The 27840-nt window shown below is 40.7% G+C and overlaps 2 protein-coding genes across 4 annotated transcripts in view; one reads left to right on the forward strand and one right to left on the reverse strand.

Moving 5' to 3' along the window:
* Positions 1 to 278: 278 nt before the first annotated feature.
* CKAP2 (cytoskeleton associated protein 2) lies at positions 279 to 21474 on the reverse strand. Of its 2 annotated transcripts, XM_068984513.1 has the most exons (9): positions 21362 to 21474; positions 20229 to 20313; positions 9231 to 9309; positions 8251 to 9110; positions 7370 to 7574; positions 5781 to 5951; positions 3719 to 3788; positions 1836 to 2088; positions 279 to 1407 (listed from the first exon to the last, which is right to left on the reverse strand). In XM_068984513.1, the coding sequence occupies exons 1-9, from the start codon at positions 21429 to 21431 to the stop codon at positions 1152 to 1154; spliced, it is 2049 nt and encodes a 682-aa protein (XP_068840614.1). In that variant the 5' UTR covers positions 21432 to 21474; the 3' UTR covers positions 279 to 1151. The 2 variants fall into 2 exon arrangements, with proteins under 2 accessions (XP_068840614.1, XP_068840615.1); XM_068984514.1 differs by lacking the exons at positions 20229 to 20313; positions 21362 to 21474 and adding an exon at positions 15530 to 15545 and having other exon boundaries at positions 9231 to 9301.
* A 5676-nt stretch (positions 21475 to 27150) lies between these two features.
* The window catches only part of VPS36 (vacuolar protein sorting 36 homolog), a 29656-nt gene continuing 28966 nt past the window's right edge, over positions 27151 to 27840 (forward strand). The window contains exon 1 of one of the 2 annotated variants that reach the window (XM_068984452.1): positions 27151 to 27257. In XM_068984452.1, coding sequence (XP_068840553.1) covers positions 27162 to 27257 — 96 coding nt within the window. In that variant the 5' untranslated portion in view covers positions 27151 to 27161. The remainder of the gene's footprint in view (positions 27258 to 27840) is intronic. The other variant, XM_068984453.1, reaches the window with a different exon arrangement.

Raw genomic sequence — 27840 nt, forward strand, 5'->3', positions numbered from 1 at the left:
AAGGAAACACACCATTAAACACACACTTTTTTTTATAAGTGTTGAAAAACCTAAAGTCCAGTCTGACTGTAATGTATTTCAAAAGGCAAGGGTTCAAACTTACTCAGTGTGCTTAAATTGCATTTTATATATGTTGAAGGAAATATCATTCCAATATCGTCATGGAGATATTTTACTTTATTGTATATATAGTAGATACATAGTTTAAAAGGAATAAAACTCCTACTCTCTAGAACATGAGACAGTAAATAGAACTAAGATTGGCACTATTATATAAATGGAATTCATGAACATAAATAAGTAGTGATTTTTAACTATATTCATATTATGCAGTTTTAAAATTATCTAATCTTTTACAATGACCAAATCCTTATTGAAACTGTAGAGCTGATGAAGGATATATGCCACTTAGGTATTTGGAGACTTTCAAAACAGCTTTACTTGGTGGTATTTATGTGTGAGAGGAGTCCTACTACTGTGTATGATTATCATGCTTTAGGAGATGTGATTTAACAGCGAAGTTTTTATATTGACATTACAAGGAAGAAATCAGTTTGAAGTTATTAGTTATTTTAGAAATACTACTTAAACTAGAATGACATTTATGAAATAGTATATATTCCTTCTCTAATTCCATTTTAATAGTCTATATAAACTGTTATCAAACGAAGCGATGGGGTTAAAATTTTTTTAGCATTTTAGATAGTCAAGTTAGAAAAGGAACTTAAGAAAGGAACTCAGATTTAAAGTTCCAAAGACCCATCAGCTTTGGCACATTTTCTTCCTTACCACAAATCATTTTCCCTTAGAAATGGAGTAGTTAACTATCCTTCTTATGACCTTGGCTATAATAAAAAGAAAGCAGTCAAGAGACCACAGATGCAGCCACCGGCGCTGATGGAGAGCGGCAGTGAGCAGGCGGGGACACAGGAGACCACAGAACTGGGCGACAGGGTGAGCTAACTCGGCCTTAAGAAATCACTATCTCAGAGAAAAACTCGGTCTGTTGAGATCAGCAAGGCAGGATTAACTTTTTGCCGTGAATACTTAGGTACTTGGCAACTCCTGACCTAAAGGACATACAAAACCACAACCAACCAACCAGCCAACCACTCTTGGAATATAATATAACTCCATTCCTTATTAGAACTTCACTCCTCTTCTGTTGGGTCATGTTCAGAGAACATTCTGCACAGGGCTGTGTTGGGGCGGCACACGAAAGCATCAGTTTCACGTCCCAACTCTGTTAACTGTTCCAACGAAGACACGCAAGGATAATGGTCTTTTAACATATCTGGCAATTTAGAAGTCTTCTCTTGAAGACGTCGAGAACGTCTAACTGGTGTTAGAAACTTTAGCTCTTTATATGCTGAATTTGTTTCATCAAACTGCATCTTCTTTTTTACACTAAAAAAGAATGACCCACAAAATTATTTCCATTTTCACTTCATATTTTTATACTAAATATTTATCCATGTGACTTGTCCTACAGAGAGGGCCTGCCAGCTCCCTGAAATCAGGAACTTTTTCATTTTTCCATTTGTTGTTTGTTACAACTTGGACACACGAGATACTTGAATACCTATAGAATTGGCTAACTGCTCAATTCCAAAACCCACTGTTATTAGTAATACCCAGAAATTAAAGTTTTTCTTTTTTAAAATGGTAATATTTAGGAAAAAGCAAAGTAAGTACAGGTGAAATGTTCCATTCACATTTTGTTTGAAACCTTTCTATTAACAAAGAGTTCTAATTGGGAGCTTAAAGATTTCAAAATACCACATGCACGATCCCTAAGCATAAAAACAAGAGCACATTACATTTTAAAAGTTTACCTTTGCAAGTATGGCGTAGTAGACACGTTATATTTAATTAAGCAACCTGCCCTAGTGTTTGTACTTGGGGTTTTAACATCACTGGTTGGGTCTTTTACTTTGTCATCTTCCTCTTTCTCACAGTCTTGAAACACCACATTTCTAGGATGCTTATTTTCCATTTCCAGTTTTTCTGGTTCTAGATCAACACCTGTATCAGTGTGGGCTTCTTGGATTTCTTCTTTGGCTGCACAAGTCTCCTCAATATTTTCTCCTACAGAGAGATTTATAGACGAAATTTTTGTTTGAATATAAAGAACAAATTCAGAAGACAAGTTTATTTACAGTTAGCCGAATTTGCAAAATCAAAGAACCACACTGCCATCTTGTAACCATTTGCTTTTTCTAAGCAGATACTGGTAACAATTATTTAACAAATATCTAATATTTCCTATGTGTCAGGGATTACAGAAATGAATACCAAAAGGAAATCACCCACACCCTTTAAGAAGTTCACATTCTGTGGAAGAGACATGCTTTAAAATAATTATGTGGAAAATGCGATACATGAGGTTAAAAAAACAAAGGTCACAAGAACCCATACAAAGAAATAACTGAATTTGCTTGAGGGACAGGGAGATGGCAAAGGAAGGCTTCACAAATGACATTTACATGGAGTCTTGAAAAATGAGTACAAGACAGAAGGAAGACAATCTTGGTATGAAGCTTAAAAATGGTCTACTAAGACAAAATTAAAGGGCCAGCGTGCTTAGAATATATAAATTTTAAAAAACTGCAGTATAATTGACATATAATATTTGTTTCAAGTGTACAACATAATGATTTGATATTTGTATATATCATGAAATGACGACCACAATACATTGTGAAATGATAACATCTGTCCCCATACAGAGTTACAAATCTTTTTCTTGTGATGAGGACTTCTAAGGTTTACTCTCTCAACAACTTTCAAATATGCAATACAGTGTTATTACTTCAGATACCACACTGTATTTTGCATCCCCTGGACTTTTGTATCTGTTGACCTCCCTTCACCCATTTCAGTGGGTTAGGCTATTCTTAGACCTTTCTCTGCCCTTGGTTTGTGATACACTAGTCTTTCCTGGTTTTTCCTTCTGTCACCCTGATCACTCCTTCTTAACGTGTGTTATTAGTTGCTCAGTCGTGTCTGATTCTTTGCACCCCACGGACTGTAGCCTGTCAGACTCCTCTGTCCATGGGATTCTCCAGACAAGAATACTGGAGTGGGTTGCCATTCCTTCTCCAGGGGATCTTCCTGACCCAGGGATCAAACCCAGGTCTCTGCACGGCAAGCAGATTCTTAACCATCTGAGCCACCAGGGAAGCCCATTCCCTCTTAAGCTCCTTCATTAAATACAGCCTTTAAGATCAGATCATATACATCTCCTGTATGTGCCACTGGTACTTATTGACAGCAATCATAAATAGAAATATTCTCTGTTGAACTAAAAAATCTTTATAGAGATCATCTAGTCAAAAAAGTGAAAGTATTAGTCATGTCCGACTCTTTGCAACCCATGGACCGTAACCTGCCAGGCTCCTGTCCATGGGATTCTCCAGGCAAGAATACTGGAGTGGGTTGCCATGCCCTACTCCAGGAGACCTTCCTAATCAAGACAGGAAAAGGCTTAGAGAGGTAAGGTAACTTTCACAGATACATGACAACAATTTTGAACCAGATCTCCTAGTTAAGAATTACTTATACTATGTAGTCAATGAATTTCAGAGGTAAATCAACAGAAGTATGAGGAAAGAACCAACTTAAATATTAAAAAGTTTAAAAAGATAAAAATAATTCAGCAAAGAAATTTAAAATTAAATCACAATTTACCTGAAGGAAAGAAAAGAAACTAACTTACCAAATTTAAGTTTTTCTTGACTCTTCTTTGTCAGAATGTCAACAATTGTATGTCGCATCTCTTCGATGGGCTTAATTTTATTTTAATGAAGAAAGCAGACCCATATAAATTTCATATTCTCAGACATTAACTAGGTTATCCAAGTTGAAAATATTAAAACCAGTGATTAAGTTACGTATTTTAAGAGAAAGCAATGGTTCTTAGACCATTTTTCTCAGAATTCTTGCTGCTGCCGCTAAGTCACTTCAGCCATGTCCGACTCTGTGCGACCCCACAGACGGCAGCCCACTGGGGTCCTCGTCCCTGGGATTCTCCAGGCAAGAACACTGGAGTGGGTTGCCATTTCCTTCTCCAAGGCATGAAAGTGAAAAGTGAAAGTGAAGTCACTCAGTCGTGTCCGACTGTTTGTGACCCCATGGACTGTAGCCCACCACGCTTCTCTGTCCATGGGATTCTCTAGGCAAGAATACTGGAGCGAGTTGCCATTTCCTTCTCCAGGGGATCTTCCGGACCCAGGGATTGAACCCAGCTCTCCCATATTGCAGGCAGATGCTTTACCCTCTGAGCCACCAGGGTTAAGGGATAGAATTTCATCAGTTTAAAAAATTTCCCTGTTAATTTTTCTTAAGCCTATGGTAACTATTACTGCTTGCTTGACAGGAACAAAATGAATGAACAAGTAGCAAATTAAGACTATTAATATCTATCAAAGAGCTGATTATATTTTTTACTCTAAATTTGTATTACTTTATTCCTTTTCTCCTACATTCCAGCCCATGGTTATATTTTTGTTTCACATGCTATTAAATGCATCTTTGAAGAGTTCAAAGTAGATTAGTCTAACATTTCATTTATTCAAAAATTCAGCAGTTCAGCAACTACGCATTAAATGTCATATAGTGTAAGTACTTACTATATTCCCTTGAACCACAGTGCCTACTAATGGAGTATATTCAAAGTATGATACAAAAGGGAACCTCAGGGTCACATTGTTAATTCTTGAACTTAGTCCTGAAGGACTCACCCATCAGGTGTTCAGTTTTCTTGCCCAGTTTTGATCCCTGTTCCCCAACTTCTGCTCTGGTCTCACATTTCTTTACTGCTTTCTCTATGAATGCCTGGCTCTAGTTTTGCATCCTAGCTATACTGTCATAAGCACCATTAAGTAACGTCCCTTCTGGCTCAAGTAGTAGGGACCTAACATTCTCTTCCAGGTAAAGTTCGGTGGAATACAGTTATCCTTCAGCAAAGTGTCTTACACATTTAGAGAGAATACCTGCTGAATATATAATATTTTAATTCAGGTGAAAGATCAAATAGTATTTGTTGGCTTTGCTGATACTAAAGGATATAGACCTTTCTTAAGGAAAGGCTGAAAAAGAAAAGTTTTTAAAAACTCTCTTTGTAAACAATTTCCAAGAATGCACTTCCGAGAAACTTGGCCAGAAGGAAATACATTTAGGAATATCTGCCCATAAAAACAAAAAACCAACCAAATAAAAGCTCAGATATGACTTATTCTATACCCCAGGGCTTTTTTGTAGTAGCACAATGGGAAGAGGTAACAGATATGGAAACTAGTTTATTGCCATTTTCTATATGTGATTAGACCAAACATATGGCATAAAAATGGGAGTCCACAGACTTGTAAAGTGAGAGTTCTCTGGTCAGAGAGCTTGCTAACATTTTAAAAGTTAATTTAATTCCATTTGCTTTCTATTAAATAAATACTTTTTAAAACTGAAAATTCAGTCTTTCAGTAGATTTCTCCACTAGAAGATGTCCAAAATGACATGTTGTGGTAAACTATTTCTCACATCACATTTTAGGGAATGCATATTTCAGCTTATATCCATTTTCTAAGGTCTGACTATCCCTAGTACATGAGCAAGTTTTAGAAGGGTAAGAAACAGCCTCTATAATATGTAATTCTGTGGTCTTTAAACATTCATTACTGCCACATAAATAAGCAAAATTGTATCAAGTTATATGGTGATGTGTTCCAAAATAATTCTGAATTATTTACACTGAAATAATAATGACCTGTAAGTTATCATCTCACCTGAGCTCCTGCCAGAATGGCCTTCTCATAGATTGCGATAATATTTTCAATAGGACTTGTGAGTGATTCAATATGTGCAAGGCATATCCAATATTTAACAAGCTTTTTGGCATCCGGAATATTTCTAATCAGGTCATTTAGTGTAACTAATACTTCTTCTTTTGGGCACCCCTAAAACAGCAAGAAATAAAGTGAATGAGGCTGTTTAGTCTACAAATTATGAACAATTAAGTAAGCCTACTACAATCAGGATCAGTGGTAAAGAGAAAAAAAGGCTGGTAGAAAATTATTCATAATATAGTCACCATTGTTTTCCTTACTCCAAACTTATTCTGAATGGTTAGCAAGAAGTAGATCAGTCAAGAGTCAGAAAAAAGAAACATTAGTTGAGAAAAAAATTAGTAACAAAAACAGCTAACACGCTGCTCAGTCTTCATGTTTGCCCTCTTGTGTGTTACGGAATCGATTTGTTGGTGTGTGTCCATATACACTTCCTTCCGCCTGTGCCTGGTCTCTGCTGTGGCTTGCAGGATCTTCTCGTTGCAGCAAGTGGGATCCAGTTGCCCGACCAGAGATGGAATGCAGGTTCCCTGCCATTGGGAGTGCAGGGTCCTAGCCACTGGATCCCCAAGGGAGTCCCTATTTGTTATTACTTTATAATTTTTTAACCTACCAAATGCTTGTGGAAACAGCTCACTAGTTTGTTTTTTTCCCTAATTATCTTTGTCAGGTTTTGATAGTAATATTTTAAAAATGAATCTGTAATGGCTTATGTAATTAACAGGTATATATAGGTAAGTAGTTGGGCAGAAAATTCCACAGTATCAATAAAAAACCTCAGTAGAGTAGATGGGAATAGAATCAGTTTCCCTGACCATAATTTTCACTGGCTTTCAGAACTACAAAAAGTTTAAAGGTATTCATAAAGACTAGAGAAAGGTTTGAAATCACACTCTGTATATTCATTAGTTTTGCTATGTTTAGACACTAGTGAGTGACCAAAGCAAGATTAAGGAGAAGTCAGGAGAAAAAAATACACACACACACACACACACTCTGAAATTATCATACTCATAGGATTCAGGTCCAAATCATTAAATTCTACAGTTCAAGACCATGTTGGTTTAGATTAATGCGATTTGGTTTGCAAATATTTTAGTTAAATTTAATCTGTGATAATAATTTGTGTTGCTAATCTTTGGTAAAGTATAGAATGAGTAGAAAAAATAATTTGTAAATATGTTGACTGAATGTAAAAAACTGAAGTATCAGAGCAAATACCCACCCCCAGCCCACTCTATATTAATATCTTAGAGAAATACAATATTTATAAACTTAATGGAAAAAAAAATCTAAGTATCCCTTTGATACATTTATAGGAACTCAATTAGAATGTAGCCTATTAAAGGCTAAAGACACACAATTTCACAATTAAGTCTCCGTAACACTGCTGACACATTAATTGGTCAAAAAAGACTGATGATATAATTTAATGAGATAACACTGATGAAGGTAATTTGTAAGCTATAAACTTAATTTGTAAGCTATTAAGTTATAAGCTATAAACAAATATAAGATAAAGACTCTACCTCATTAATCAGGTTCAGGCATTCGGAAAATGTCTTGTTCACTTTTTCGGTAAACAGTCGTTGCTCATCTTCTTCTGCCATGGTAGTCCAGAAGGATCCAACAGGTTGTTCATTTTGTGTTTCGGGCTCAGGCCGGGTAACTGCTGAGCTCGGAGGACGCTTCAGAATTCTTCCTTTGCCAGCTTTCCACTCACTCAAACGAGCTCTACAGTCAGAAGCAGCATATAAACACTACTGTGACACTGATGACAGAATTCTGTCAAACACACCAAAAGCTGAACAACACTTCCAGTCTTTAATCCTACACTAGTGCACATATATAGTTCACATGTTTGAAGATAAACAGGGAACATACCAATGTTAACTATATGCACAAAGACCCCAAGAATGCATTTTTAAATGGAGAGGTTATAAATCATTTCCCAATTTCATTAACCATTTTAACTTTGATTACATAAAACAACCTAATTAAACATGTTTTGGTTTGGTTTTAGTCGCTAAGTCATATCCGACTCTTTGCGACCCCGTGGACTGCAGCCCACCAGGCTCCTCTGTCCATGGGATTATCCTGGCAAGAATACTGGAGTGGGTTGCCATTTCCTTCTGCAGGGTTTCTTCCCGACCCAGGGATCAAACCTGTGTCTTCTGCATCGCAGGTGGATTCTTTACCACTGAGCCACCAGGGAAGCCCCATTAAACATACTCAAGCATAGTAACTTAGGATATACTGTTCCACAACATAAATAGGCTTAGACTGATCTGCATATGAAGAGAATCCATGTACAAAAAACTTGGAATACTCTAATATCAAGGAAATGATAAGCCGAATTTACAAATGGTACTCTACTGAAAATTGCGCTAATAAAATCACATCTACTTACTTTCTCTCCTCCGCAGTTTCTTTGGGCTGAGTCCATCTACTGTCAACAGCAGCTTTCACCATAGTGTGTCTGCGCTGCTCAGCGCTCTTTGACTTTTCTATCAGTTTAGTATTAGAAGATGAAGCAGGCCTGGCTGCCATTCCAGCTGCCATGCTTTTTGATAGTGTCTTATCTCCTTTCATGTCCTGTGAAGAACTGGTCTTGATGCCAGACAAAACTGTATTTAACTCTTTCTCTCGAGGCCCTTTCCGAACTGTGACATTGGCTGACATCCTGCTGTTGCCCGGTTTCATGGCGTCCTGGGCTTTACTGTGCTGACTTCTAATAGGAGGTCGCACAAGGTGTCGGATCTGAGATGTAGTGCTTGCAAATTTAGTGGCAGATGTCATATGTGAGGCTCTATCACTTTTCACTGTTACGCTGCTGACGTCTCCAGGCTGAGGCTTTGTGGCTTTAGAGATAGTCGCTGGGAGTTTCTTGGTTGTTGCAGAACTCTCATATTTGACTTGCAATGGTTTTCTAAAGGAATTAATCTTAGACTGAACAATTTGGCCACGATATGCTCCAAGCACAGGTTTCTTGGGCACGTTAGCATCGTGCTTTGGTTTTTCTGTAATCACTGGGTTTTTTTTACTGTTGTTTTTAAGGTGAAATGTTTGGCTTAATGTTCTATGTTGACCTTGGGGGTCATCTTTAACTGGTAACAATGGCAGAGTTTGATTATTATCCTCAGAATTAGGTGGATCCGTGGCTATGGTTGAATTGGTTAATTCATTAGAAGGTTTTAAAGGAATACAGTTTTTTCCCACTGTTAAATTATTTTTGATCCCGATAGGTCTACCGACATTCTCTTTATCAGCCTAAAAGAGTTATTTAAGACAAATCAGTATTTTAGAATTTCTTTCTTTTAGAAAGAGTGTAGGGGAAAAACCTTCTTTAGGGATGAGGGAAAAGGGATGGAGAGCTACTCCGTATCTTACCATTTTTGTCTTTATTTTCAGAACTTTTTTCCCTTCTTGGATCTGGCCTTCAGATGTCCTGACTCTCTGATCTCCATCACTTTAAAAAAAAAAGAAAATCCACATGCTTTTAGATAATGCTTCCTTTTTGGGGGGAGGTATAGGATCATGTAACTATTCTCTGACTTGGTAGTTCTAAATTGAGGCAAGAACTGAGCTGAGATTGACTTGTTCTAAGCAAAACTTTTCTTTATTGTAGGGTGATTTAAAGCGTAAACAACATGGCTAGGAAAAAAGTAAAGATATTTTCTTACAAGATCTTAAACCCTCCCCCCATAATCTCATTCTAAACCATTCTCTAGTTGTTCAAACAAGTCTTCAAAAATCTTTGTTAAGCAACACTTTCTTTGGTTAGTTTTAAGTACCTGATACCAGACTTACCTTGAAAAAAATTCTTTTAAAACAGCTCTCCCAAAAGAAATCCAAAAATTTTCAAACACACAATTTATTAATTAATGTGCATTTTAGTTTCTAGATGGCACTGCATTTAGACTATACATCCCAAGCAAAGGGTTCTTCAAGAATTAAACCTAGGAATAAGATGGCAGATGAGTAGGTGGACGTGGAGTCTCTCTCTCTCCACGGATACATCAGGAACACACCTTCAGACACAGAAGTGCATGCAGAACACCAGCTGAGAGCGGACAGGAGTCCCTGACCTGCATAAAGAATATACAGACCCAAGCAAAACTCAGTAGAATGAAGGAACTAGAAGGAAAAACAGGAGTGTTAGTTAGGACAGGGCCTGCCCTAGGTGGGTAGGGGAACTACAGCAGGGGTCTGATCCCCACACTGGGGCAACTGTCTGAGTCAGAGGAGAAACATTTAAGGCTGAGAGTGAAACAGCTGATCTCTCGCAGCCTAAATGGAACGAGACTCAGACAGTCCTTGCTGCAGCCATACATCCCCCAGACAGGGCCGTAGATCCCCTGGAAGGCACAGTGGCTGGGAGCTGGAGCAATCCCAGGGCAAGGGCTGCTGTTGACTGCAGAGAGATGGGTTGAGGGGATGTGAGGGAGGAGATTGTGGTGGGAAATGCCTGTGGAGGAAAGCCAGGCAGCCATGGAAGCAGGGCGATACTGCTGAGTCATGTGAAGGAGGTGGAGCCATCACCATAGCCTCTCTCCCACCACGTGCCAGCACTGTCCGCTGAACAATAGAGAGGCTGGCCCGTCAAATGCTTGATGCACTGAACTAGAGAGCAGGATCCCACCCAGGGTGCCCCTTTAAGTGCCTGATGCACCAGTCTATAGAGTAGGGCCCCAGCCAGGGGGGGGCCCCTCTATGTGCCTGATGCCCCGAACAACAGAGAAGGGCCCCAGGCAAGGGAGCCCTCTAAGTGCCTGAAGGAACGGAGGTATGGAGACAGACTGGCCAAAGAAGCCTTCTGATCGCCAGCTACAAGAGGCTTGAAAAAAGACCCTGATAGGGCCATAACTCCTGTGACAGAGGCAGTCCGTGTCCCTGCACACTGGTGCCACGAGGGTCCCCCAAGTCAAGCAGCTGTGCCACCTTCACGCTCAACTCTCACAGGGGCAGAGCTGCCACAGGCACAAAAAGCCTTGTGTCTTTCTGCACAGGGTTGCTTTGGTAGTGTCCAACTCTGCAACTCTGTAGACTGTGGCCTGCCAGGCTTCTCTGTCATGGAGGGGTTCTCCATGCAAGAATACTGGAGTGTATTGGCCAGGGCGGGCTGCCATACCCTTCTAGAGCACGATATTCCCTGCTGCCCTAGCCGCCAACTCCCGAGTACCTGGTGCTGCCAGGACCCCTGTGACCCATGCACCACCTCCACACGTGGCCCTCACAGGGGCAAACCCAAGTCTTCCAGGGCAGCCTCAGGAGTAAACCCCAGTGGACGACCCACATGCAGAGGTGGAAATAAAACCACAATGGAAACCCAGGGGCAGTGTGGCGAAGGAAGAAGACCCAAAACCTTCCCACCAGCTGTACAGCTGCAGATTAAATCCACAGGATCAACTATGTAGACTCTATCTATGGAATATATAAAACGTCATTGAGAGCTCCCACAAAAGAAAACGTACTAGTTCTGATAGCTGTGGACATTGGAGGCAGGAACACTGAGTCGGACCAGATTAGCATCTGAGCTCACAGTAGGTCCAGAGATCAGCACAGTGCTGGAGGGCATCCTAGGCAGGTGAGGTGGACTGTCACTCCCAGGGAGGGAAAGGACTCTGACAGCAGCGCCTCAAGAAAAACATTTATTATTCTTATGTTTTGACTTGTTCTGTAGAGTCTTTGGTATTTTTTTTCTTTTCTCTCCCCTCTTTTGTAGTTGTCGATTTTATTGGCACTATGAAATCTAATTGAGCTTTTGAGCTTGTTTTGTTTTCCAGTTTGTTCTTTAGATAGTTTTGTTCTGGTAGAGATAATTTGTGGTTTCCTTTGTCTGCTGGGTCAATCTGTTGTATTTTATTTTTGTTGGACTGTTTTCATTTTGCTTATGGGTATATATGTGTATATTCAGTCACACTTTTATTTTTATTATTGTTACAAACCTCTGCCTTTGCATTGGGCTTTTGCAATTCTGTTGAGTTATGCTTTTTTTCTTTCTTCTTTCTTTTCTTTTCTCTTTTTTATAATTTTAACTTAAATTTTTTTAACATTATTTTTTTCTACATTTATTCCTTTGTTTGCCTTTCCTACTGTTCTTTCCTCTTGCAATTAACCTTTCCTAATATACCTCTATTTAACTTTGCATATCTATTCTTTCTTTTCTTTCCTCTCAACATATTTGTTAGTTTTGTTTTCATTGCTTTATTACCCACTTGACACCTTGCTTTAGTTTTGTTTTCCAGTTTGTGCTTTAGTTAGTTTTATTCTTAACTGGTAAATATAATTTTTTATTTCCTTTGTTCTCTGGGTCAATCTATTGTACTTTACTTTTGTTGGACTATTTTGATTTTGCTCATGGGTATATTCCATTTATTATATTACAGTATATGTATATTCCATTATTCTAATTATTATTTGACTGATTTTGTAACTGCCGTTTGTCTGGAGTTCATCTTTGGTCCCCCGTTTTTGGATATTTGTTTTCATCTCACTTAATGCCATAACAAACCACTTGTAGAATCTTCGATCCTGACCGGAGATCAAGCCTTGAGCTAAGCTTAGGAGTGGGAGCACTGACCCTACACTACCAGAGTAACCTCAGGGAGTATCAAACAGTGAGAACTCACACAAAGGAAACCACCTGAATACAATTCCCAACCAACAGTAGCACACTGTGCAGGAGGCCTCATCTAAACAACAAACAAAACAAAAATACAAACCCAATCATCAGCAGGATTACCACCTCACTCAGCCTTGCCCATCAGAGGAAAAACAAAGACTCAGCACAAATCTCACCCTGTAAGAAGCTTACACAAACCATTGGACCAACCTTAGAAGGGCAGAAACCAAAAGGAAGAATTCAACCTTAAAGCCTGGGAAAAGGAGACTTCAAACACAATAAGTTAAAAACAAAATGGAGAAAATGCAAGAATCAATTAACAAAGACCTAGAAGAATTAAAGAATAAACATACAGAGACAAATAACACAATTAATGAATTTAAAAATATTCTTAAAAAAAAATTCTAGAAGGAATCAATAGTAGAATATCTGAAACAGAATAATGAATCAGTGAGCTGCAAGATAAAGTGGTGGAAATAACTTCAGAAAAGAACTGATATTCTCAGAGACATCTGGAACAATATCAAACGCACCAACATTCAAATTATATGGGTCCCAGAAGAAGAGAAAAAGAAAGAGTATGAGAAAAATTTTGAAGAGATTATAAAAATTTCCCCAACGTGGTAAAAGAAATAGTCAATCAAGTCCAAGAGGCATAAAGAGCCCCATATAGGATAAACCCAAGGAGGAATATGCCAAGACACATAATAATTAAACTGACAGAGACGAAACACAAAGAAAGAATATTAAAAGCAGCAAGGGAGAAGCAACAAGTAACATACAAGGGAAACCCCTTAGGCTTAACAGCTGATCTTTCAGCAGAAACTCTGCAGGCCAGAAGGGAATGGCAGGACATATTTAAAGTACTGAAAGGGAAAAAGAAAAATCTATAATCAAGATTACTGTACCTAGCAAAGATCTCATTCAAAATTGATGGAGAAATAAAAAGTTTCTCAGACAAGCAAAAGTTAAGAGAATTCAGTACCTGCTTTACACCAAATGTTAAAGGGGCTTATATAGTCAAGAAATACAAGAAAAAGAAAAAGATTTACAAAATCAACCCCAAACAATTAAGAAAATGTCAACAGGGACATATGTATTAATAATTACTTTAAATGTAGATGGAGTCAATGCTCCAACCAAAAGACACAGACTGGCTGAATGGATACAAAAACAAGACCCATACAAATGCTGTCTATAAGAAACCCACTTCAGACCTAAAGACACATATAGATGGAAAGTGAGAGGATGGGAAAATATATTCCATGCAAATGGGAAGCAAAAGAAAGCTGGAGTAGCAATCCTCGTATCAGACAAAACAGACTTTAAAATAAAGATTACAAAATATAAGGAAAGACACTGCATAATGATCAAGGGATGGATCCAAAAGGAAGACATAACAATTGTAAATATCTATGCACCCCACATAGGAGCACCTCAGTACATAAGACAAACACTAACAGACACAAAAAGAGAAATGGACAGTAACACAATAATAGTAGGAGACTTTAACACCCCACTCACACCAATGCACAGATCATCAAAACAAAATTAATAAGAAAACAGAAGTCTTAAATGATACACTAGATGAGCTGGATCTCATTAGTATCTTCAGGACATTCCATCCAAATGTAGAAGAATACACCTTCTTCTCAAGTGCACATGGAACATTCTCCAGGATAGACCACATTTTGGGTCACAGATCAAACTTCAATAAATTTAAGAAAACCGAAGTTGTAGCAAGCATCTTCTCTGATCACAATGCTATGAGACTAGATATCAATTACAAGAAAAAAACTGTAAGAAACATAAACACATGGAGATTAAACAACACGTTTCTAAATAACCAACAGGTTCCTGAAGAAATCAAAATGGAAATCAAAAAATTTCTAGAAACAAATGACAATGAAAACACAAGTCAAAACCTATGGGAGCAGCTTTTGCTGTAGTTCTAAGAGGGAAGTTTATAGCAATACAATCCTACCTCAAGAAACAAGAATAACATTGAATAGACAACCTAATTTGACAACTAAAACAACTGGAAAAATAAGAACAAAGAACCCAAAAAATTAGTAGAAGGAAAGAAACATAAAAATCTGAGCAGAAATAAATGAAAAAAAAAAAAAAAAGAAAGAAACAATAGCAAAGATTAATAAAACTAAAAGCTGGTTCTTTGAGAAGATAAACAAAATTGACAAACGTTTAGCCAGACTCATCACGAAAAAAAGAGAAGAATTAAATCAACACAATTAGAAATGAAAAAGGAGAGGTTCCAACAGACAATGCAGAAATACAAAGGATTATAAGAGGCTGTTATGAACAACAATATGGAAATAAAATGGATAACTTGGAAGAAATGGACAGATTCTTAGAAAAGTTCAATCTTCCAGGACTGAACCAGGAAGAAATAGAAATTATGAACAACCCAATTACAAGCACTGAAATTGAAGCTGTGATAAAAAATCTTCCAAAAAACAAAAGCCCAGGACCAGATGGCTTCACAGGAGAATTCTATCAAACATTTTGAGAAGAGCTAATGCCTATCCTTCAAAAAACTCTATCAAAAAATTACAGAGGAAGAAACACTTCCAAACTTAATTCTATGAGGCCACCATCACCCTGATACCAAAACCAAAGACAACACAGAAAAAGAAAACTACAGGCCAATATCACTGATGAACATAGATGCACAAATCCTCAACAAAACATTAGCAGACAGAATTCAGCAACACATCAAAAAGCTCATACACCATGATCAAGTTGGGTTTATTCCAGGAATGCAAGGATTCTTCAATATACGCAAATCAATCGATGTGATACACCATATTAACAAATTAAAAGATAAAAACCATATGATAATCTCAACAGATGCAGAAAAAGCCTTTGAAAAAATTCAGCACCCATTTATGGTTAAAACTCTTCAAAAAAATGGGCATAGAAGGAACCTACCTCAACATAGTAAAGGCCATACATGATAAGCCTACAGCAAGCATTATTCTCAATGATGAAAAACTGAAAGCAATTCCCCTAAGATCAGGAACAAGACAAGGGTGTCCACTTTCACCTCTATTATTCAACATAGTTTGGAAGTCCTAGCTACAGCAATCAGAGAAGAAAAAGAAATAAAAGGAATCCAGATCAGAAAAGAAGAAGTAAAGCTCTCACTATTTGCAGATGACACGATACTGTACATAGAAAACCCTAAAGATAGTATCAGAAAATTACTAGAGCTAATCAGTGAATTTACAAAGTTACAGGATACAAAATCAATATACAGAAGTCACTTGCATTTCTATATACTAACAATGAAAAATCAGAAAAATTAAGGAATCGATCCCATTCACCACTGCAACAAAAAAGAATATCTAGAAATAAACTTACCTAAGGAGACAAAAGTACTGTACATAGAAAATTATAAGACACTGATGAAAGAAATCAAAGATGACATAAACAGACGGAGAGATACTCTATGTTCCTGGGTAGGAAGAATCAATATTGTGAAAATGACTATACTACCAAATGCAGTCTACAGATTGAGTGTGATTCCTATCAAATTACCAATGGCATTTTTCACAGAACTAGAGCAAAAAATTTCACAATTCATAAGGAAACACAAAAGACCCTGAATAGCTGAAGCAGTCTTGAGAAAGAAGAATGGAGCTGGAGGAATCAACCTTCCTGACTTCAGATTATACTACAGGACAGTATGGGACTGGCATGAAAACAGAAACATAGACCAATGGAACAAGATAGAAAGCCCAGAAATAAACCCATGCACCTATGGGTACCTTATTTTTGACAAAGAACGCAAGAATACACAGTGGGGAAAGACAGCCTCTTCAATAAATGGTGCTGGGAAAACTGGACAGCTACATGTAAAAGAATGAAGTTAGAACACCTCCTAACACCATACACAAAGATAAACTCAAAATGGATTAAAGACCTAAATGTAAGACCAGAAATTATAAAATTTTTAGAGGAAAACATAGAATACTTGATGACATAAATCAAAGCAAGATCCTCTATAACCCACCTCCTAGGGTAAAGGAAATAAAAACAAAAGTAAAGAAGTGGGACCTGATTAAACTTAAAAGCTTTTGCACAGCAAAGGAAACTATAAGCAAGGTGAAAACACAACCTTCAGAATGGGAGAAAATAAAAGCAAATAAAACAAATGACAAAGGATTAATTTCCAAAATATACAAGCAGCTCATACAACTCAATACCAGAAAAACAAACAACCCAATCAAAGAGAGGGAAAAAGACCTAAATAGACGTTTCTCCAAAGAAGACCACAGATGGCTAACAAACACATGAAAAGATGCTCAACATCGCTCATTATTAGAGAAATGCAAATCAAAACCACAATGAGATACCACCTCATACCAGTCAGAACTGCCATCATCAAAAAGTCTACAAACAATAAATGCTGGAGAGGGTGTGGAGAAAAGGGAATGCTCTTGCACTGCTGGTGTGAATGTAAATTGATACAGCCACTATGGAAGACAGTATGGAGATTCCTTAAAAAACTAGGAATAAAACCACCATATGACCCAGCAATCCCACTCCTGGCATACACCCTGAGGAAACCAAAATTGAAAAAGACACATGTATCCCATTGTTCATTGCAGCACTATTTACATTAGCTAGAACATGGAAGCAACCTAGACGTCCATGGACAGATGAATGGATAAAGAAGTTGTGGTACATAAACACAATGTAATATTACTCAGCCATAAAATGGAACGTATTTGAGTCAGTTCTGATGAGGTGGATGAACCTAGAACCTATTATACAGAACGAAGTGAGTCAGAAAGAGAAAGACAAATATATTCCAATGCACATATACAGAACCTAGAAAAATGGTACTGAAGGATTTATTTACAGGGCAGCGATGGGGATTCCCTAGTGGCTCAGAGGCTAAAACGTCTGCCTGCAATGCGGGAGACCCGGGTTCAATTCCTGGGTTGGGAAGATCCTCTGGAGAAAGCAATGGCAACCCACTCCAGTATTCTTGCCTGGAAAATCCTATGGGCAGAGGAGCCTGGTAGGCTACAGTCCACGGGGTCGCAAAGAGTAGGACACAACTAACCGACTTCACTAACGGAGACATGAAGAATAGACTTACGGACATGGGGAGAGGAGAGTACAGAGTGAGATGTATGGAAAGAATAACATGGAAACTTACATATGCATATGTAAAAGACAGCCAATGGGAATTTGCTGTATGGCTCAGGAAACTCAAACAGGGGCTCTGTATCAACCTAGAAGGGAGGGATGCAGAGGGAGATGGGAGGAAGGTCTCAAAAGGTAGGGGATATATGTGTACCTCTGGCTGATTCATGTTGAGGTTTAACAGAAAACAACAAAATTCTGTAAAGCAATTATCATTCAATTGCAAAAAAAAAAAAGAATTAAACCCAAACTTCTTTTTACAGAGTTAGTACAGGCCGTGAGACTCTCTTAGCAAGTGATTTCGTAGTCTGTGAATAAAGTGGGGAAAAAAAGGGTCAGTTGGACATCCCTTTGATTCTAAGTCAGATTTCAACTTCAGAGATAAAAATGTGAACAAACTGTATATTTTATGGTCAACAGAGTTTGAGAGCTCTATAGTTGAATTTAGAATGTTCTTTTCTTCCCATTATGTATAAGAGTACTCTAAACCCCATAACCCAGTTGGATTCCTTATTTAAATAAGTACTTGAGAGTCACAGTCACATTTGAATTAATGTTCTTTCTCTGCTTTCCCTCTATTAATTTAATTCCACCTCAAGGTCTTAAATAAATACCATCTACACATTGACAACTCCCAAGTTTTTATCTCTCACCCCTGAACTTCAGACACATCACTGTTTGGCATCTCCACTTAGATGTCTCCTTGCTACCTCAAACTTATCATGGTCAAACAGAGCTCTGGATTCTCCCAATCTTCCCTCACGCTTCCCATCTCAATATACAGGATCACCATCCACCCAGTTATTCAAATCAAAAGTCTAGGATCATCTTTTTGTCTTGAACAAAAAAATTGGGATTTGTGAAAGAAAATGTTTATTCTAAAGTAAAGAAACTATATGCAGGTCAGGAAGAAACAGTTAGAACAGGACATGGAACAACAGACTGGTTCCAAATAGGAAAAGGAGTATGGCAAGGCTGTATACTGTCATCCTGCTTATTTAACTTTTATGCAGAGTACATCATGAGAAACGCTGGGCTGGAGGAAGCACAAGCTGGAATCAAGATTGCCAGGAGAAATATCAATCACCTCAGATATGCAGATGACACCACCCTTATGGCAGAAACTGAAGAGGAACTAAAAAGCCTCTTGATGAAAGTGAAAGAGGAGAGTGAAAAAGTTGGCTTAAAGCTCAACATTCAGAAAACTAAGATCATGGCATCTGGTCCCATCAATTCATAGGAAATAGATGAGGAAACAGTGGAAACAGTGTCAGACTATTTTTTTGGGCTCCAAAATCACTGCAGATGGTGATTGCAGCCATGAAATTAAAAGACGCTTACTCCTTGGAAGGAAAGTTATGACCAACCTAGATAGCATATTGAAAAGCAGAGACATTACTTTGCCAACAAAGGTCCATCTAGTCAAGGCTATGGTTTTTCCAGTGGTCATGTATGGATGTGAGAGTTGGACTGTGAAGAAAGCTGAGCGCCAAAGAATTCATGCTTTTGAACTGTGGTGCTGGAGAAGACTCTTGAGAGTCCCTTGGACTGCAAGGAGATCCAACCAGTCCATCACTGGAAGGACTGATGCTGAAGCTGAAACTCCAATACTTTGGCCACCTCATGTGAAGAGCTGACTCATTGGAAAAGACCCTGATGCTGGGAGGGATTGGGGGCAGGAGGAGAAGGGAACGACAGAGGATGAGATGGCTGCATGGCATCACCGACTCGATGGACATGAGTTTGAGTGAACTCCGGGAGTTGGTGATAGACAGGGAGGCCTGCCGTGCTGTGATTCATGGGGTCACAGAGTCGGACACAACTGAGTGACTGAACTGAACTGAAAGAAACTAATTAATGTACAAAATTTTTTTTTTAATTTTTATTTGGGAACAATGCCAAACTTATATAAAGTTGCAAAATTATAATAAATAATTTAAAGAACATGCATGTATTCTTTACCCAGATTTGCCTACTGTTAACATTTTATCTCATTTGAAATATCATTTGCACTCTTTCTGAACATATCTATGTGTAGAATATACACAACTTTTTACCAGAACCTTTCAAGTTAATACTCACAGAACAGTTATCAAATTCTTAAGTTTACCTTGATTTACCACCTTATTGTTCACAGTTGAAAACTGACCTAATAATGTCCTTCACAGTATTTCCTTTTCACTATCAAACACAGTATAAGAGTCAGGTATTGAACTTAGCGGTCATATCTCTTTAGCCTTCTTTAACCTGGACATTCAGGATCATCTCTGACTCTATTTTTTTCTTTTATATCCCACAGCTAATCCATCACCAAGTCCTGCCAGCTCTATGTCCTAAATATAAGCAGAAGTTTCTACCCTGGAGAAGGGTATGAAGCATTCATCAAGACAAACTATATCAATAAATACAGTACCTATTATAAAGAAATGCAAATTAAAATACTGGATTAAATAAAATGTTATTAATATTCACTTCCTCTTTAAAAATGTGGCTACTATAAAATTTTAAATTACACACGTGGCTCACATTACATCTTTACTAGACAGCTCTAATTTGACAGATGTGAATTGAAAAAAATTTGACCTCACCTGAGTAACATCTGATTTTCCTGTTTGCAGGCAAAGGAAGTTTTTCTTTTTAACAGATGCTCCTTGAGTTTTTGTCTTCTTTGCTCTAAATAACAAAAGAGCTACAGGTCAACATCAGCTACAATAACACCAAATAAAATACTGATTTAACTTCGAAAAATATTCTACTTGAAATCACACATTGTCTATAACCGAAAATTTCCAATTTCAATACTGCCTTTGGGAAATAATCATATTTTTAAATGACTGTTCCTATAACTGGTCCCCATTACCACTCTGTACAAGAATAACATTCCCTAGGGTCCGAAAGTGACAAGTCTGGAGAGCATCACTGTCGACATACAGTTCCTGAAAGCCAAGTTTCAAGAGCTAAATGGTAGAGATGAGACACTTGACTCCAAGTTCTAATTTACCAGAAGTGGGTGAGAATTTGTTTTCCCATCCATAGGCCAAGAAATTGCTATTATTTCTGAAGAACCCGGACAACTCGAGATTTCTCTGAACTCGAAGGCAACATGCATTCGATCCGAAGCATCAGATACGCACACCCTTCGCTCCAGAAATGAACTCCCGACTCGGGAGGCGAGAGTGGACAACTCTAGGTCTCTCTTAACTCGAAGGCAATATGCCTTCAATCTGAAGCATCAAACGCGCACATCTTCGCTGCAGAAATGAACTCCAGACTTGGGAGGCGGGAGGGCCCTGCGCAGGCGCAGCTCCCCGGGCGGACGCGGCCCGGCCCGGCCCGGCCCCGCCCTGCCCCGCCCCGCGGGCCCGGAGCCCCGCACACTCGCACCTACCCTGCCCCCCGGCTAAACGGATTCTCTCACCTGTGGCGCGTCTCCCCCGCCAGCGGGTCACGACCGTACGCAAGACGCTCAACCCATACACTAACACCACACAGCGGGCACCACTCCGATTGTCCAGTTCATAAACGCCGAGAACGCGGCCGCGAGAGGCCAAGCGCCCTGCGCGGGCTTCTCACACAACCGAACCGGGGTTGGGGGCGAGGGAAGCCGGTCTGCAGCCCCGCGGCCCTGACGGCCTTGCCCGAGCCATCCCGGCCCCGCGGCCGCCCCGGCCCCTCAGGCAAACGATCCACGGTCCGGCTCGTGCCACCCCGCGGGCCTCACCTCTGAATGCGGACTGGGCCCTCTGACTCGGGTTCAGCTGCAGGCCCTGGGGGATGGCTGGGGTGCTCATCACAGCTCGGGGCAGCGGGGTACGCGTCTCCGGCGTAGACTTCCTGCGGACGCCGCTGCTGTTCTGTTCTCTGCCTCTGGGCCCGCGGGCTCTGCCTTAGACAGCGCGGCCGCCCATTGGTGCTCGGCGTGAATTAAACGAGCCAATGGGCGCAGAGGGGCGGGGCCTGAGCTACAGTTGCAGAGGCGGGGCTTGCGTCTCCCGACTTCGGTTAGGACAGCTCTGGACTGAGTCCGTGGGTTTTCAAACCTAAACAGCGTGCTTGGGCTTGGGCTTGCACTTGGCCATGTGAGAGGAGTCGGCCTGCTACGTCTCTGCTCAGTAGACGCTCACACTGCATTGAGGAAGGCAGAGGAGAAAAGCGTTGTCTGGTGTGTTTACTGAGGGTTATAAGCGCCCATTGCTGTACCCAGAGCGTGTGTATTTCCCTTTCACTAATACTCATTGCCCCATCACCGCCCTGAAGTGAGAAGTTATCAGGCTCAGTAGTTACATGTCCACGTTGGCACAGATTGCAAAGAGGAACTGCAACTGAGGGTCTACTCTTCCTACAATGCAAGAGACGCAGGTTCCATCCCTGAGAAGATTCCCTGGAGAAAGAAATGGCAACTCACTCCAGTACTCTTGCCTAAAGATACCCATGGACAGAGGAGCCTGGCCGGCCATAGCCCATGGGATCACAAAGAACTGGACACCACCGAACGACTTTCTTTCACCACCACCACTTTTCTTTCACTTTTTCCTCTGTACTACACAATTATCAGGTGCGAAAAAGGGGAGAGGAAGAGAAAAGTTTAAAATGAGGATAGACCCTTGTTTTATCCTGGGAAGGCAAAACCAGCGTTTCTCATAGGCATTTTGTGTATTTGTACGTTTAATTGTGCTGCCATAATCTTTCAGTCCTCATTCAAAAATATTAACTTCATAAAACACTCACAGACACCTAATGGATGAGACGAAATAATTTAGACCTAGATGGTTTTCTGAATGATGAGTGGATGGAGAAATAGGGAGAATTCTGGGCTGTGCCTTTCTGGTTTTGAGTACAGTAATCATACCTTTTCTCTGCCTTGCTATCACTGAACCTAGGTTTGGCTGGAATGTTTCAGCCAGATTTTAAAGGTGGAGAAAGGGACAGGAAGATGCAATTCCAATCTTCCCTGCCCATGTTAGAGGGCTCCACAGATGGCTGTCAACTGTGGTCAGTTTTTCCCATCTTTCTCTGCTTTTTTTTCCTTCCGGCATTTTATGCTAGAATCTTGATAAATTAGTTTGGGAAGTTATTTTGGGATATTCTGTAGTTTTGTTTTTTCTGGATGAAATATCCCATTTTTAGTGTAACTTTGCCTACACTTAAGGCCATCTTTGGGAGAACCAACAGTCAAACAGCACCATCACCAGCCCTAAGACATCACTGCTGTTTAGATATTACTGAGTATTGTTGATTATTTACTAAAGTTTCACCAGACAGGTTGGGTCACCAGGGATTCCCATTAAGTGACAGAAAACAGTTTAACAAAATAGAACAGTTAAAATGTGACTTGATCCTCCAAAGCATTATGCTAAACGAAAGAAGCTAGCCACAAAAGGTCACATAACTTGGTATGATTCCATTTACATAAAATATCCAGAACAGATAAATCCATAGAGACATAGGGCTTCCCTGGTGGCTCAGATGGTAAAGAATCTGCCTGCGATTCAGGAAACTAGGGTTTGATCCCTGGGTTGGGCAGATCCCGCCCAAACTTCTATCCATGGATCTGTCTTTCTGGTGATCAGCCCTCATTCAGGAGCCGTCCAGGAGCTCACCTGGAGTCATCTCATTAAAACAAAATATACTCCTACTGCTATCATCACTATGGAATTTACTAGGGTTTCAGTTCCATGCCAGGTACCTGGGGCAGAGACCAAAATGTATTTTCTATCTGACAATGGATGCATCTCAAAAACATGACATTACATTTAAGAAGTCAGATGCAAAGGACTACAGACCTTATAATTTCATTTATATGAAATTCTAGAAAAGGCAAGACAGTAGTGATAAAAAGCAGATCAGTGATTCTTAGATGCCAGGAAGTATGTGTTGGGGGATTTGAATACAAAGGGATTCAAGGAAACTTTCTGGTGTGATGGTAATATTCTCTACATAATGGCTACACACACACATATACATATATATGTATTGGTAGTTAAAACTCATCAAATTGCATATTTAAAAACCGGTAAGTTTTATTGTATATAAATTATACCTAAATAAATACAAGAACCCAAAAGAGAAGAAAGGAAGGAAATTGTGCTCAACTGCATTTTTGGACAAGACTCTCAATGTTGAATTGCATCAAAAGTCTTTTACAATTTCTTTGGTGATCTTTTAATTTTCTTCTGTGATCTATCAGTGGGTTAAATTTTTTGTTTGTTAGCGCTTTTTAAAAAACTTTTTATTTTGTAGCATAGACAGTTAACAATTTTGTGACAGTTTCAGGTGGAGGGACTCAGCCATATATATGTCCTGTGTATGCTCAGTCACTCGGTTGTGTCTGATTCTTTGGGGACCCTGGGCTATAGCCCACCAGGCTCCTCTGTCCATGGGATTCTCCAGGCAAGAATACTGGAGTGGGTTGCCACTTCCTGCTCCAGCGGATCTTCCTGACCCAGGGATCGAACCCAAGTCTCTTGTGTCTCCTGCATTGGGAGGCGGGTTCTTTACCACTAGCGCCATGTGGGAAGCCCCAGCCATATATATATACACATATTCAATGGGTTAAATTTTGATAATAGTTTTCCTAATACTGAATTGTATTTGTTACTCCTTAGATAAACTGCACTTGAATTGCGCTGTCATTCTTTTACTATTCTGTTTTCTTAATTTTGCTATTAATATTTTAATATATACTTTTGCATTCATACTAATGTGACTGTTTTTTAATATAGATTCCTGTGGTATTTCTGTTGAGTTTTGGGATTAGTGTTTTTCTGGCTTCACAAACAGAATTTGAAAACTTTCCTTTTTTATGCTCTGGAAAACTTTAACTGCTAAAAGAATTATTTTTTTCTGTCAAGGTTTTAAAGAATTCACCTGTGAATCTGTTTGGACCTGAAGTGTTTTCTGGTTGTTTTTTTTTTTTGGTAACTCTTTGATAACTGTCTCAATTTTAGGCTTTAAAAATCCTTTTCTGGGGTTAATTTGAACGTTCATGGTCTCCTAGCACCCACTGCAATCAGGTTTTCACATTCATTTGCACAGGGCTCTGAAAATCATCTTTTATGAGACTCGCAGATGTTCAATCCGAGTCGTCACTCTTAGGGTCTCCGGTCGCCAATGCTCACGTACAGCCTGGAAAAATCGACGTAGAAGCAGTCCTTTCCCACGTTGAAATTTCCGAGTAGGATAAAGCATTTTGTTGTAATGACCCAAAATGTATCTTCCAGAAACTCAGATCGTAGAATTTATCACTGGGAAGGGCATCAAGAAATGATCTGGACTCTGGGAATTCCCTGGCAGTCCAGTGGTTAGGACTCTGTGCGGCTCTGCAGGGGCAGAGGTTCGATTCCCCGTCAGGGACCTAAGATCCCACATGGTGCAAGGCCAGGCCAAAACAATAACAACAACAACAAAAACCAGCCCAGCTCTCACGCAATCTCACTTCCCCTTCTGTTTTTGAGCAAAGAAACCAACCCATTTCTTTGCTTTCCTTGGCAGAAAAATTCCTCAAAAGGATCATCTATGCTCCCTGTCTGTAAGTCCCCCCCTCTTTTTCTCTTTTAAAATCAGATCATGAGGATTTTTTCTTCCACCACCCTATTGGACCACTCCTGCCAAGGCCACCAAAATGTCCACGTGAGAAAAACAGGGATCAGTCCCCCAGCACCTGCCCCACCAGCAGAATTGTCACAGCCCAGCTTTCCTCCTCGCGGTACCCCCTCTTCTCTTGGCTTCCAGAACCCCACACCCTCCTGGTTGTCTCCCTACCTCACCCGCAAGCAGCTTCTTCTCCATCTCTTTCTCCACACCCTTTCCTCCCCCGACCTGTATGCTTCAGTGTAAATGAATATTCCCCAGCTCTTGAGCAGGAGTTGTCCACAGTGTTAGCCACTCTTCAGGATGAAGATCTTCTTTTGATTCAAAGGTATTGAGAAATTGTCTCATTGGTAAGTGAAAATAAGAAAAAAGAATAGAGGGGAGTTGGGTGGAGGGGGTTCAGGATGTGGGGGTCACATCTATCCCTTGGCCGATTCATGTGGATACATGGCCAAAACCAATATGATATTGTAAAGTAATTATCCTCCATTTAAAGTAAATTAAAAAAACCAATACAGTATTGTAAAGTAAAATAAAGTAAAAAATAATAATAATAAATAAATAAAAAGAAAAAGAAAAAAAAATAAAGTAAATTAAAATAATTGTCAAGCGGCAAAAAAAAAAAAAAAAAACCCAAAAATTATAACACCTAATGTAGCCAGGGTAACCTGGCTTGGATGGAGAACAATTTGCTGGTGGCACTACGTTCCACCTCAATAAGTTCCCAATATGTAGCAGGTTTGCAAAACATGGGTTCAAACTCTTAAAAGCAGTCATCCTCCTTTGGGAAGACACTCTAAGAAAATAACCCTAAAGGGGAAAATACATATCAGTTGCAGAAGTACAAATACGGGTGCTTCATGTGTAATGCAAGGTAGAGAAAGAAGTGAAAGGGACAGCAGCCAAGGCCCAGCAGGTGGGAGTGGCAGTCAGGCACTGGTTTGCAGAGACCCATCCACAGGTGAATTATAATAGATCTATATAGTCCTGAAACACTATCTAGAGTAAATTTGTGAAGTCTGTGTTAATACTGGAAATGTTTAAATGAAAAGGATTTTAACTGGAAAAAAGTGGGGCAGAAAATAGTACTTTTTCTTTTTTTTTACAAAATAGTACTTACATATTGATTGAAGCTGTGTGAAAACAAATCAGTCATAAATATTCATCTGGGAAAAAAGTATTCAATGACAGGCTTTAATGAACGCGGCAGCATGCTGGGAAGTGACAAGAAAAGGGCACACATATGCAGGAATAGTGTACAATCAGAAAATCCAAGCTGCGTTCTAGGCTCCCTAAAAGTCTCTTGTAATCTCTGGGTTTGCGGCTGAGGACAAAGACTCTTGAGGGTCTCTTGGACTGCAAGGAGATCAAGCCAGTCAATCCTAAAGAAAGTCAATCGTGAATATTCATTGGAAGGACTGAAGCTGAAGCTCCAATACTTTGGCCACCGGCTGCCAAGAGCCAAAGAGCCGACTCATTAGAAAAGACCCTGATGCTGGGAGAGATTCAAGGCAGGAGAAGAAGGGGACGACAGAGGACGAGATGGTTGGATGGCATCACTGACTCTATGGACACGAGTTTGAGCAAGCTCCGGGAGATGGTGAAGGACAGGGAAGCCTGGTGTGCTGCAGTCCATGGGGTCGCAAAAAGTCCGACACGACTGAGCGACTGAAAAAGGACAAAGGATAGGGTGGACGTCCCCATTGGGACTGTGGCCGATGGATCGCCAGAGGGCGCACCAAGCACGTCTCCACGTCCCCCGGCGCCCCGCGGCCGCGCGCGCTCCGCAGGGCTCCGGGGCCAGACAGCTCCCTCCCTGCCGGCCTCCGCCCCGCCCGCCGCCAGGGGGCGCCGCAGGCTGCCCGGCGGCTCGGCTCGCCGTCCGGGAGCGCCAGCGCGGGCGAGCGGCGGAGGCCGGCCAGGCGGCGGCCATGGACCGCTTCGTGTGGACCAGCGGCCTCCTGGAGATCAACGAGACGCTGGTGATCCAGCAGCGGGGGGTGCGCATCTACGACGGCGAGGAGAAGGTAGGGCGGCGGCCGGCCGGGCCTCGCTCCGCGACCCCAGCTCCCCGGCTGGCCTCGCCGATCGGCGCCGCCCCCGCTGTCCACGCCCGCCCGGCGCCGGGCTCCGGCCCGACTCGGGAACGGCTCCCGGGGGGAGCGCGCGGGCGGCGCCCTTCTCCCAGCCCGGGCAGAGACCCCCGCTCCGGGCGGCACGGCGGACGCGGGCAGGGAACCCCGAGTCCTCGCCCCCGATCGCGCCGGGCAGGCCGGTTCCGCCTTTGTCCCGAGGCCGCCGGGTCCTGCGCTCCCGAACTGGGCGTGGCTTCGGGCGCCGGGACCTGGGGGAACCGGGGGGACAGGGCGGTCCTGGCCGGAGCGGGAGCGGGGCGAACCGAAAGGATTTCCAAAGAGAAAAGCCCGCCTCTCCTGGGACGCCTCGGCCAGAGGCTCTGTGTGTGTGGATTGCTCGTGGTCCGGGAGAGACGTTGGAAAGGAGGTTTGATTGTTTTGTCGAGTGATGGAACAGGCCGTGCCTGGTAATCCAAACGTAAACCATAAAGAGCTGTGTTTGCAGATGGCAAGGAGAAATATTACCTGTGTTTCA

Source organism: Capricornis sumatraensis, chromosome 12 (genome assembly GCF_032405125.1).
Source record: "Capricornis sumatraensis isolate serow.1 chromosome 12, serow.2, whole genome shotgun sequence".
NCBI lineage: Eukaryota > Metazoa > Chordata > Mammalia > Artiodactyla > Bovidae > Capricornis > Capricornis sumatraensis.

What these genes read in the sequence shown, in the direction of transcription:
- CKAP2 (XM_068984513.1), bottom strand. Translation starts at nt 21,431, where the DNA reads ATGAGCACCCCAGCCATCCCCCAGGGCCTGCAGCTGAACCCGAGTCAG. An exon ending in GGCCCAGTCCGCATTCAGAG is followed by an intron (nt 20,314 to 21,361) that starts GTGAGGCCCGCG and finishes TTTGTTATTTAG; the next exon opens with AGCAAAGAAGACAAAAACTC. An exon ending in ACTACGCCATACTTGCAAAG is followed by an intron (nt 1,408 to 1,835) that starts GTAAACTTTTAA and finishes ATTCTTTTTTAG; the next exon opens with TGTAAAAAAGAAGATGCAGT.